At 56.1% G+C, this 12509-nt stretch overlaps 1 protein-coding gene across 1 annotated transcript; it reads right to left on the bottom strand.

Annotated features, from left to right (window-relative positions):
* Positions 1–5098: 5098 nt before the first annotated feature.
* Positions 5099–11720, bottom strand: CTRC (chymotrypsin C). Its single transcript, XM_070404146.1, has 8 exons — positions 11656–11720; positions 9846–9937; positions 9648–9745; positions 8338–8463; positions 7409–7545; positions 6540–6685; positions 5781–5933; positions 5099–5185 (listed from the first exon to the last, which is right to left on the bottom strand). The coding sequence occupies exons 1-8, from the start codon at positions 11693–11695 to the stop codon at positions 5171–5173; spliced, it is 807 nt and encodes a 268-aa protein (XP_070260247.1). The 5' UTR covers positions 11696–11720; the 3' UTR covers positions 5099–5170.
* Positions 11721–12509: the final 789 nt, after the last annotated feature.

Genomic DNA, 12509 nt, shown 5'->3' with positions numbered 1-12509 from the left:
GCGTAAGCCATCGGGCCACTGATGGGGCCACAAAATAGAAAAGCACGGAGCAGGGCTGGCTCGAGGCCCACGCGGGTCCAGGGCTCCCAGGGTGTCCCCAGGGCTCAGCTGCTCTGAGGGCCCCTTCTCGGCTCCACGGAGTGGCCTGGAGCAGCAGGTTCTCCCGTTCATGGGGACAGGACGGCTATAGGATCTTTGACCCAGGGTTTCCCAACTGCAGCCCTACTGACATCTGGGGTGATGATCCGTTGTTATGTGTGCTCTCCTCTGCATTGTAGGAGGCTTGGCAGCTTCCCTGGCTCCCACCCTCCTCTCCAGCCCCAACTCATGACAACCAGAAATGTCTCCATACAGTGCCAAATTGTTCCCCAGGGAAGCAACATCACCCCTTCTTCCCTTTCTCTCCCTCTTGCTGTTGTACCCTCACACCTCCTCATCCTGCAGCAGGGACTGAGAGCCTTCTTCTAGGGTTCAGAAGTCCCACAACTCTCTCTGATTGGACCTGCCTTAGGTCACATGCCCATCCCTGAGCCAATTGTTGTTGTGGTGGTGGAGATGCAACACAATGATTGGCCAGGCCTCATAAGTCCTACCCCCAAATCTAGTCATGGTGCTCCACCCAGACCATGTGTAGGAGGAGTGGGGAAAGGGCGGCACAGACACAAAAATCCAGGGTTCTAGAGAGGGAATGGGGGCCAGGGAGGAAGAGAGAAAACAGCCACGCAGCCCACTTCCCCCTCGGTGCTCGGTTCCCCATTTGTCTGTTGTTGAACAACAAGCGAGTTTGTCAAGTTCTGAACTGGGCTCGGTCCTGGAGGTCTCAGTGGGGGCAGGGAGACGTAGATGTGAACTTCTCATGGGGTTTATGACTCATTCGTGCAAAAATATTCTTCTGGGAAGCCATGCGGCTCAGTGGTTAGGGGCTGGGTTCACACCCGGTGCTTGCGTGTGCTGACTCTGTGGTTTGGGTCCTTGCTACGCAGAGTGGTGTGGACCTGCAGCATCCGCACAGCTGAGGAGCTGGTGAGAGGTGCAGACTCTCCACCCCAGGCTGCCAGCTCCGCATCTGCAGGTTAGCGAGCTACCCAGGCGGTTCTTCTGCCCGTGGCGAGTTGGGGAGAACTGGGCTAGGGCAAGTTGCATCTATTTCCTCACTTTCCCTACCTATCAAATAGGAACAACAAGCATCCCACCCATCTCTTAGGTTTGTGGGTAAAATTAAACAACAGCGTATACACTTAAAACAGTAGTAAATGTGCAATACAATGTTCACGCTTAAGTCCTGAGACGGTGGGCCTCAGATATGAATAGCACAGAACGCTTCAAACGTTTCCATCAAAGAATCCTAGGAGATCGGGGCTTGGCAGACTTTTCCTGTAAAGGCCCAGAGAGTAAATATTTTAGCTTGTGGGCCATATGGTCTCCGTTGCAAACAGTCAACCTTGCAAAAGCAGCCATCTGGGCATAGCCGGGTTCCAATAAAACTTTATTTACAAAACAGATTTGGTTCGCGGGCTCCGGATCTCAGGTCTAGCACGAAGCAGTCTCCACAGCAGCAAGAAGTCTCCGAAGTCTCAGTCTTCATCTGGAAAACCTCGGCTGAATTTTGTAGCTGACTTCCTAGCATCGCTGGTTCAATGTCAACTCTCTTTTTTCCAACCCAATCTTCACGGAAGATCGATGCTTCAGGTAGATGCTCGTGTTTATTCTCTGTCTTTACATGCCCCCCCTGGCCCACCACCACGAGAAGTTTTGCAGACACAAGAGGGAGTGTGGGGGAACCGGCCCCCAAGGCCTGCTGGGAATGAGGTTCTCTCTCCTAAGAACAAAGGGAGAGGGAAGATGTGCTAATAGGAGTCCAGGTGCGGGGCCAGTAAACGTAATTACTCCAATCACAAGCTGCTGTGACTTCATTGGGAAACGGAGAGGAAGGCAGGTGCCCATTTTACAGATGAGGAAACTGAGGTTCTGAGAGGTTAAGTGACTCGGTCACTGTCGCTGCCTGTCAGTGGCAGATTTCAGCGCTCCAACCCCGTGAGTGCCCAGACTTGACCAGCCAACCCCCAGGCCCTTTGACACAATCAGCAGGGCCACGTAGCTGGCCCCCAGCTGCCCCCACACGCGTGAGCAGTAACTCCTGCCATGGGATGCCACGGAGGCTTTGAGGTTGGCTGTTACCCAGCATTATTCATGGTGCCAGCAGTAGCTGGTTCAGTGGGTGCGAGCCCTTCGTGAACATCTGTGAGCAATAATTCTCCTCTCAGGTTTCTGTCTGTCTGGGCTTGGTGCCAGCTTTGCTCAGGCGTGTCAGCACACCCACAGCCTACCCCCCTCCCCTCCGACAGGGCCAGCGGAGGGCTTCAGTGTAAGGGGCGCCTTAAGATTTGGGGATTAATGGCAGAATAATATGGTTGCTCGCCACACAGGCTCTGCAGTCAGACAACCTGGGTTCAAGACCTGGCACCCATCACTAGCGGTGTGATCTTGGGCAAGTTTCTAAACCTCTCTGAGCCTCAGTTTCCTCCTCTGTAAAAGGGATAATAATCAGGGCTGCCATGATTATTAGGTGAGACAGTGTATGGGATGGTGCCTGGCACACAGATCCCCTGGGGCTCACTATGCGCCAGCCACGGCGACTGCATCAGCCATACACACGATGGCATTCTAGTGGGTTGCCGGCATGGGTCAGTGCCTCAGTGCCCCCTTCCCCTCCCTTCCGACCACCGGTTTGACACAAATCCTTGCCATCACTGCAGCCAGATCCCAGGGAGTCCTTCCTGCCCTGCCCTTCCTCCAGGCTTGACCCCCACCGCGGACTCTAGATTTTGCCAGAAGAGAGGAGAGACGGTGTATTTATTTCCCGTTGCTGCTTCAACAACTTACCATGACTGCAGTGGCTCAAAACACAGACCTGTGTCCTCTCACAGTTCTGGAGGCCAGAGGGCCACAACCAGTGTCATTGGGCGACACCAGGCTGGATCCTTCCGGAGGCCTAGCGGGGAACCCCTGTCCCCGCCTTTCCCAGCTTCTAGCTACAGGCCGCCTGCTTTGCTCGGCTTGTGACCCCTCCCACATCCACGAAGCCATTAGGGAAACATCTTCGCATCTCCCGGACCTGGACTCAGACCCCCTGCTTCCGTTCTTAGCTCTGCTGACTCTAACCCGCCTGCCTCCCTCTTATAAGGGCCTTGTGATTGCATCGGGCCCACCTGGATAGTTGAGGCCACTCCCCATCCCACGATCCTTAAATTAGTCACACCTGCGAAACCCTTTCGCCATCTCAGGTAACCCTCACAGGTTCTGGGACTGGGACGTGGACGTCTTCGGAGGCTGTTGGTCTGTCCACCTCACATAGACACTGACTCTTGGACACAACAGCGGGACCTGTCCCTGAATCTCAGATTTTTGTTCTCGTCGAGGAAACAGAACTGTGGCTTATGTTTCAACATTTATTAGCTAATACGAGCAGGTGCGCTAATCCAACCACATTCCCAAAAGTTATATAGCAGGGGTCCTCAAACTACGGCCCGCGGGCCACATGCAAATACAAATATTGTATTTGTTCCCGTTTTGTTTATTTACTTCAAAATAAGACATGTGCAGTGTGCATAGGAATTTGTCCATAGTTTTTTTTAAACTATAGTCCGGCCCTCCAACGGCCTGAGGGACAGTGAACTGGCCCCCTGTTTAAAAAGTTTGAGGACCCCTGTTATATAGATTTGGGACTGGGGGCTGCTGTTTAACACTGCACAGGTGCCTCTTAAATAAGTCTGGCGTTATTACTGAATTCCTGAGCCCCCTCTCTTCTTTCTATCATCACCTTGGTCAGGGCCACAGTGATGTTAGCCTACTTGCAGCTGGCCTTCCTGTCTCCAAGTCACCCTCCATCCAGCTGTCAGATGAACACTCCAGTGTGTGCATTGGACCACAGCGGTCATCTCTCTATCTAAAACCCTCTACGGCTCCCTATTACCCTGCAAATACAGTCCCAACACCCCCTCCATGGCTCTCTCTTTGCTCATGCTCCCGTCACATCTCCTACCCCTCCCTGCTAGGGTGACCAACCACCCCAGTGTGCCTGGGACGGCCCTGGTTTTAGCGCGGAAAGCCTCATGTCCTAGGAAAGGACTCAGCACCGGGACTGCCGGTCACCCCTCCTGCCCTGTGCCTCGGGCTCTGGCAGCACCAGCTGCCTGGAGCTGTCTCTCTTGCTGAATGAGCCGTCTTTCCTGAGAATGGCCTGGATATTGAGGCAGGAGAGGTCCGCCACGTCCCACCTCCCGGGGCCAACATCCGTGGGAAAGCAGGACAGCCCACGGACCAGCCACAGGGCAGCGCAGCGAGGGCTCGCCAGGAGGAGCTGGGAGTTCAGAGCGGGGAGGGGGCAGGCACCTCCCTTTCTGGATCAGCACATTCTCAGGAGTGCTGTGGTCAGGGGTCAGGGTCCCCACTTGGTCTTTCCCTCACTGGACACTGGGTCCCTCTCTTTCTTGGCCACACTTGCCCCCCAGTGGGCCTCAAGAGGGCTCTCCCTTCCCTGGGCCCCTGTGGCAGGTGCATTACTGGCTCTCTGTTCCTGTGACCTGGCCCAGCTCCTTCCTCTCTCGGGGCCTCAGTTTCCCGGCCTGTCTTATACAGTGAAAGTTTTCCAGCTCTGACTGCTGTGACCATGTGTGGCAACCATTGCTTTCGTCAAACCTGTACCCCTGAGGGCTGGGCTGTGCTCCCCCCTCCGCCTGCACCCTCCCTATGCCAGCCGCGGAGACCCCATCCTCCACCTACAGCTGACCCACCAGGCTCCTCTGGGGGGTGGGGGCAGGATCAGGAAGATGGCGATTTGATCAGGGCCACAGCTGTGAGAAGTTGGGGGCAAGTGTCTGGTGTGTCCCTAACTCATATCCCCTCAGGCACCAGGTGGCTTCCTGGGGTCCCCTCCACTAGCACCTCCAGGACCAGGAGCAATCTCCAAGGCCTGACCAGCCTGGCTGGGGGGCGGGGGCGGCTCTCTTTGCATTCCCAGTGTGGAAAGGGGCCACCCCTACAGGGCCCGGGAACTGCTGTGGAGACGGAGACGCAAATCAAGAGTGCAGGCGCTGGCTCAAGGGCAAACGAGGTTTATTGTGGTTGGGGGGATTTGTGGGGATTTGCGGCCGTGGCTCCCGAGGATGACTCACTGCTGCATTTTCTGCAAGAGCAGAGAAGAGGGTGAGTGTGTGTGCTCCTGCGCCCTCGTCCCCTGCTGCGGGGGGAGTAGGGAGCCCCGGGACTTCACAAGCCAGCCTCGCCTCTGCCCTCGCCTCGCTTCAGGCCGCAGTGCAAATGGGCCTCAGAACACATCTGCCCCGCCCGCCCCCCCACATGAAAGCTGCAGTCCGAGTGACCCTCTGCTTCCCTGTCCTCAAGGTCTATATGGCCGGCCATGCTGCCCCTCCCCTCTGCTGAGCCCGCTCTCCTGGGGCCACGTTTCTCTTTGGGGGGACTGGGGTGGTGCCTGGGATCAGGACCTGAGTATTTGCTGAAGCAAAGGGAGAATGGCAATGACCGTGTCCTCCACCGCACCTGACTTGAGGTTGTGCACAGCACGCACTCAGTACTTCTTGATTGAGTGAGTGAGTGCATGAATGGGTGCATATGGGAACAAGCACTCGAATGAATGAATGGTGGACTCAGCCAAGGAAGGAGTGAATGAATGACTGAGTTGGTAACGAATGGGGGCGTGAGGGCGCGTGCGGGCGAGGGGCTGGCGTCTGCGGGAAGGAGGCTGGGAGGCAGGCACGCACCTGGTTGATCCAGTCGATGTAGGCGGACACGCGGGTGTAGACGGCGGGCTTCTTGTAGGTGTTGCAGCTCAGGCCGGAGCCGAAGCTCACGATGCCCCGCACCTCCCAGGCGCCGTTCTCGGCCTGGCAGTTCAGCGGGCCGCCGGAGTCCCCCTGCACCAGACAGGCGGCATCAGCCCCAGGCCTCCCCCAGGCAGGCTTGGGAAGCCAGGGCGAGTTGGGGTGGGGGGTGTGGGCTCCTGGCAGCCTTGGTACCCCCTCTTTTGGCCTCAGCGTGTCCATGGTGAAGGGGGCAGAGAAGAGGTGGCTTGGGGCTATCTTGGCCTCATTCTAGGAGGCCCTGGGGTGTCAAATGAACTCTTGATGTGCTGTGTGATGTTGGGATGATGGTAACCCTCTCTGTGCCTCAGTTTCCCTAGCTGTTCAGGTCACCATGTCCAGAGAGATGCCCGGAGGGATGAGGATGCTGGGAGCTATGGTGGAGAGCTGGGAACGTGAGGCAGGTGGGAGTGGGGAGAGGGGTCAGTCCCTGATTGTCCTAGGTGCTGCCTGGGTCTGTGTCAGGCCCCCCGAGTCCCCTGTCTCCCTGGACGATGGAGCTGATGGCACGACGGAACATGTATAGAGACTTCCATGAAGTTCCTCTCCACTTGTTAGACTCAGTTGGTCGTCACGGCAACCCCGTGAAGCCCTTACTCTATGTCCATATTCTCACTTGGCCACCTGGCTAGGGACAGGGTGCGGGGCCCGGACACTCACGTTGCAGGCTGAGGTGACGCCGTCACCGCCGGCGCACACCATGGTGTCCTTCACCATGGCGCCCCACCAGTCGCTCTGGGTGCAGGTGGCGTGATCCACCACGGGCTGCAGACCCTGCTGCAGCTCCTCGGCGATGGGGCCATTGGCTGCGGAGAGAACAGTGGTGAGCGTGCACCTGTCCAGGCAGCCCAGGCCTTCAGGGTGAGTGCGGCTGGGACAGGACCCAGGGCGGGTGTGGGACCCACACATAGGTCCTTAGCGGAGAGGAGAGGCTCTGAGGCAAGGTCTCAGGCTGTGTGGTGGGAGGCCCCTCTGAGGAGGGGGAAGGGAGAGTGGGCTGGAGGCAGGACTAACCACAGAAAGCCCCTGGAGGTGACTCTGGGGTTTCACTGTCACTCGCTTCCTTGTAAGATTCTGCCGTAATGTCGCACAATAAACGGTCTTTCTCACCCCGAGATTTTCCAAGTATTAATCTGCATTTTTCTCTAAGTCTTCCATAGTTTCATCTCTTTGCATTTATCCTTTTAATTTGGCTGGAACTTATAGGGCATATGGTACCATAAGATCTAACCCTCCTACCCCCCCCAAAAGGTTGTTGAGCTCATTGAATAGTCACTTATATGGCATTTAGTATGTGCCAAGCCTGGTACAAGCACTTGACCAATTCTAACCATTCAATCCTTGTGGGGCCCCTTCTTACGCAGTAGAGTGTCTGCTACATGGTAGGTGCTTAATGAATAGTAGCTGTTGTTATTACAACGTTAAGAGACTCTGAAGAGGAGAAGTGATGGGCCAAGTGGGTGCTGTGCTTGTTGGGAGAGCCACTTCCTCCAGGGAGGCTCCTGTGGTTTGCCAGGGGCGGGACTCACTCCAGAGGCGGCCCCAGCCGGTGACGTAGCAGGGATAGTCCCGAGACAGCATGGCGCCCTCAGTTGGCAGGCACGCCACCTGGATGGTGTCACTCAGCTCCACGGGTTCCGCCAGCTTGATGAGGGCGATGTCATTGCTGGAATGCAGAGCGGAGGACTGACTGAGCAGGAGGTTTTGGCTCCCCCGCCCAGGCTAAGAGGCCCAGCTGTGAGCTGAGAGTCAGGCCCAGCGTGACTGGGGTCCTCCCGGAACATCCTGACTGCCAGCTGCTTACTGGCTGACAGAGATGTCAGAGGACAGATGATCTGCCTTCTAACACGGCCATTGCCCGCCCCTGTAGATGGAGATGACGCCTTTGGGACCAGCAGGTTAAGTGCCCACCAGCAATTAAGCAAAGGGAAGTAGGGAATTACAATGATAGAAGAGGGACCCTTGTGGATGCAATTTTTTAAACGTGTTCATGTCACCAGGATGAGAGCTGGCAACCTTAGCAGACCTGGGTTGATGTCTAGTTCTGACAGGTACGGGCTGTGTGATCTGGGACATACTCCTTAACCTCTCTGAGCTCCTTGTGCAGGGCTGTTGTGAGGATTAAGTAAGAGATGGCACATAAAGTGCTTATTGCAAGGCGTCGGCACTCAGTTAAGGCGAGTGCTAGCTCAGCCCTGGCTGAGGGGCTTCAGGCAAGACCTATGGGGGGCTTGGGGTGATTCCCTGCGTACCTCTGGGGCACCCTGGCCCGTGACGGAGACGGGAAGGGTGTCCGTCTCCACTTAGTATTTTGCTTAAAGGAGTCATCTGCTGGCCGCGCAGGGTAAGGATGGGGCCCAGGGACAGGGTGGGGGCAGGCTCTGCAGCTCTGTCTTGGGATCCCCTCCTCCTTCTGCGCTGCCCCCCCGGGGGCGTGAGGTGTCAGGGGGGCACTCACCGCACCAGGAAGGAGTTCCACTTCTCATGGACGAAGATGGTGTCCACATCCACGAACAGGGAGCCCGGCTCGTCGTCCACCGCCAGGTTGTTCTTCCCCAGGCCCACACGGTAGGTCTTGGATTTGCTAAACAGAGGAAGGGGACTGGGTCAGGGTGGCCTCCCGTCCCCGCTAGCTGGTGGGGTAGAGAGGGAACTCCCTCCAGCCGGTTTGGCTCAGTGGATAGAGCGTCGGCCCTCAGACTGAAGGGTCCTGGGTTTGATCAAAAGGGCATGCGCCTCGGTTGCAGGCTTGATCCCCAGCCCTGGTCGGGCTTGTGTGGGAGGCAACCAATAAAGGTGTCTCTCTCACATCGACGTTTCTCTCTGTCTCTCCCCTCCCTTACGCACTCTAAAATCAGTGGAAAAATACACTCAGGTGGGGAGTAACAAAAAAACGTAAATAAAAACAAAATAAAACTAAAACAAATAAAAAAAGGAGAGGGAACTCGGAGCTTCGGTGACTCAGCTCTGTGGCCACATGGCAATCATTTGGGGGGAGGGAGTGTCCATCCCCGTTGACCCTTCCCCGGGGGCAGAGAAGGGCCCCGGTCAAGTCCACTCTGGCTCCTAGGTGCGTAGCCCTGGGCCTCAGTTTTCTCATCTGTAAAGTGGAGATAACAGTGGAACTCCCTTGCAGGTCTGCTGTGAGGATCGGTTGCTTCTTGCCTGCATCATCTCACCTGCGTTTCTCTCTGACTCCCCTCCTTCCCAACCCCTCCCTGCCCCCCGGCTACTGCTTCTGCAACCCCAGCTTCCTCATCATTCCTCAAACATACTAAGTTCCCTCCTCCAGGCCTTTGCACTGGCTGTTCCCTCCACCTGTATCACCCTTCCCTCCTCCTCCTCTTCCTCCTCCTCCTCCCAGACCATGAGTCCTCGCCTCACTTCCTTCAGGTCTTTGCCCGCATGTCCCCTTTGCAGAAAGAGCTTCCTGGCCGCCTCCTTTAAAATAGAACCCCTTATACTTTTATTCTCTTCCAGCCTTTTCTCTTCACTGACATTGGATATGTTACATATTCGATTGTTTAATGGTCTGTTGCTCTGTCTTCTGCTGGACTATAAGCTCGGTGGGAGCACAGACTTCATCCTGACTGCTGTGTGCCCTGGCACATAGTAGGTGCGCAATAAATACTGCTGGATGGAGAAATGAAAAGGCGGTTACTGGAGATAAGCAGCTTATTTAGCGCAGTGCCTGAGTGAGTAATAGGTGCTCAATAAATGCAGCTCCTCAGGCCCCCACCCCTGGCTCTGGGCGTCATCCCCGCTCACCTGATGCAGTGGGCAGCCGTGAGGACGAAGTTGCTGGCGATCAAGGTGCCACCGCACGTGTGCCTCCATGTGTTGTCCTTCAGGTACTGGAGGGAGATCTGGAGGAGGGGCCACGTGTCAGTTCCCAGGGACCCCCATCCCATGCCCATCTCCTCCCACCTCCCACCTCTCACCTCCCACCCCTGCAACAGTACTTACCTGCCAGGGCCAGCTGTGGGGCACGGCATTGTCTCCTCCCACCACCCGGGTTGCTAGGTTGGGCTGGAAGGTGGGGACCCCGCAGCTGGAGGCTGGGGGAGACAGGAGAGGAAGGACACAGGTGAGGGGCTAGCATTCCCGCTGGGGAAGGGGCAGGTGGAACTTTGGGGCTGGGCAGACAGGGATTCAGATTTTACTGGATGACTCTGGGGGAGCCATGTAGTTCTCGGGGCCTCAGCTTCCCTTTCTGTGAAATGGGAAGAATAGCACCACCTGGTGTGCTTGTCCTGGGAACAAATTAGACAATGCCTGCAAAGGGTTCAGTGAAAGGCCTGCACAGAGGGACTAAAAGGGGGCTGGCATGCGTGCGAGTGCCCGGGACCACCAGGGTCCTTCATCCTTACCCTGCTGTTGGTTTTAGGCTACAGCAGTGGTCGGCAAACTCATTAGTCAACAGAGCCAAATATCAACAGTACAATGATTGAAATTTCTTTTGAGAGCCAAATTTTTTAAACTTAAACTATATAGGTAGGTACATTGTTATTAACTTGATTAGGGTACTCCTAAGGCTTAGGAAGAGCCACACTCAAGGGTCCAAAGAGCCGCATGTGGCTCGTGAGCCGCATTTTGCCGACCACGGGGGCTACAGGGTGCGTGTGTGTGAGCATTGAGTCCATACAGGGTGTGCGTGTGTGTGTGTGTGTGTGTGTGTGTGTGTGTGAGAGCATTGAGTCCATACAGGGTGTGCGTGTGTGTGTGTGCGTGTGTGAGAGCATTGAGTCCATACAGGCCCAGACTGTCGTAGCTGGGAGCTGTGTGGAGTGGCCAAGAGCCTGCGCTCCACAGGGAGACAGACCCAGACTCAAATCCTGCTCTACCACCGAGCAGCCACGTGATCTGGGGCGAGATGTGGAGCCTCACTGAGCCTCAGTCTCATCTGCAAAGTGGACGTACGAACAGACCCTGCCTCCCAGGGTCAAGTTAGCTCCCGCACGTGAAGGGCTCAGCGTAGGCCTGTGAACATGCAGTAAACACGCAGTAATCGGGAGCTGCTGTTATTATTACTGCCGTGGTTGTTAGCTGGAAGGACTCTTTTACAAATAATTTTTTAAAGATTTTTTAAAAATTGATTTTGAGAGAGAGAGAGAGAGAGAAACATTGATGTGAGAGCAGAGAGCAAAACATTGATCAGCTTTGTCCTGCATGACCCTCACCGGGGATTGAGCCCGCAGCCCCGGCATGTGCTCTGACCGGGAAGAGAACCAGCAGCTTTTAGGTGCAGGGGAGCCACACCAGCCAGGGCAGGACTCTTCATCAAGTGCTGTCATTTGCCAAAAGAGCCCGTGAGATTTAAAGAGGTGAGTGGCTTGTCTAGGTCCTGCTGAGAGTGAGGGACATACAAGCCACGTTTGCTGATTACTAATTGGGCAGAAGGCCACCAACACGGGGAAGGAAAGAATCCCCAAGGGAGAGATGCCCCCGCTGGCAAAGGCAAGCCCCGGTGGTCGCTGGAGAGACCAGGGCGAGCGCGGGCCTGGGGCTCTCCACATCTCAGCTCTATCCTCGCCCTGGGAGGTCAGATCATCAGCTCTGTTTTGCAGATATGGAAGCCAAGTTGCCAAGCGGGCAGTGGCTCATCTGACACACAGCAGCCAGCAGTATCTGAACTCTCATAGGACCCCAAAGCTCCCTTCCTGGACCCCGACCCCCCACCTGAGAGCAGAGGGCCTCCTGTTCCCGTCCTTGTTCCTGGGAGGCCTGCCCGAGCTCACAGCCCGTGGGCTGCAGCTGGTCCCGACCCACAGCTTACCGTAGGCCAGGAGCGCGGCGAGGACGGTGAAGCCCAGCATGTTTGCGTGCTCAGGAGTGAGTGGCCGGTCCAGGCGGGAAGGGCACATTTATAAGCAGCAGTGGGTGAGCCCACCCGTCCAGGCTGAGCCACCTCTTGGAAGGAAACCTGCTCCTACAAGGCCCTTTCCCTGACCTTGGCTGGTTACTGTTTAATTTGGGCAGGAGATAGGGCTGGCTCGAGGCATGATTTCCCCAAGTAACGGGAAAGAGCAAATCCTGAGGTGGGCAGGTTTGGGGGGCCCCAACCACTCTGCTGGGAGTGTGTTCTCTCTCCCTAACTCACTCTTTTAGCTGTTATTTACTGAGCACCTACTAGGTGCCAGGCATCGTGCTCAATGCTTCTCGCACGCACTGAATTCTCCCGACAACACCACATAGACACTCTAACCCGCTCATTAAAGTTGAGGCAGCTGAGACTTGAGGGCCTGGGGCCATCCAGGGCCTCACAGCTGGGCAACAACAGAACCGGTCCCTGGCTTCACACTGCTGACACCCCATCCCTTCTGTCTTCACAGCTTCCTCTCGTTTTCTTTCTTCTCTTCCTGTTGTTTTCTCTTTTTCTTCCCCCCCCCCTCATTCAACTAGTATTGTCTGGGCTTAGGGCATCCCTGCTCTCCAGCCCTCCTCCCGGGCTGCGAACAGAGGCTGAGGCGTGGGCGTCCCCTGGCCAAATTCGGACCCGGAGCCAGCTCGGTTGTCTCCCTGCAAGGCCCTCAGTCTCCCCATCTCTAAAATGGGCAACTAGAACCAGACACACTCTTAGGTTCCTATCAGTCCTAAGCTTCCATGACTGGAACGTCAAGGTTGAGTGGC

This window comes from Myotis yumanensis, unplaced genomic scaffold (assembly GCF_028538775.1).
Source record: "Myotis yumanensis isolate MYYU_CA2020_CCGP unplaced genomic scaffold, mMyoYum1.0.hap1 SCAF_2, whole genome shotgun sequence".
NCBI classification, from domain to species: domain Eukaryota; kingdom Metazoa; phylum Chordata; class Mammalia; order Chiroptera; family Vespertilionidae; genus Myotis; species Myotis yumanensis.
Note: the sequence above shows the minus strand (reverse complement) of the source record. Positions and strands in the feature narration are given on the sequence as shown.

What these genes read in the sequence shown, in the direction of transcription:
- CTRC (XM_070404146.1), bottom strand. Translation starts at nt 11,695, where the DNA reads ATGCTGGGCTTCACCGTCCTCGCCGCGCTCCTGGCCTACG. An exon ending in CGCCGCGCTCCTGGCCTACG is followed by an intron (nt 9,938 to 11,655) that starts GTAAGCTGTGGG and finishes TGTCTCCCCCAG; the next exon opens with CCTCCAGCTGCGGGGTCCCC. An exon ending in ACGGCTGCCCACTGCATCAG is followed by an intron (nt 8,464 to 9,647) that starts GTGAGCGGGGAT and finishes TCCTCTGTTTAG; the next exon opens with CAAATCCAAGACCTACCGTG.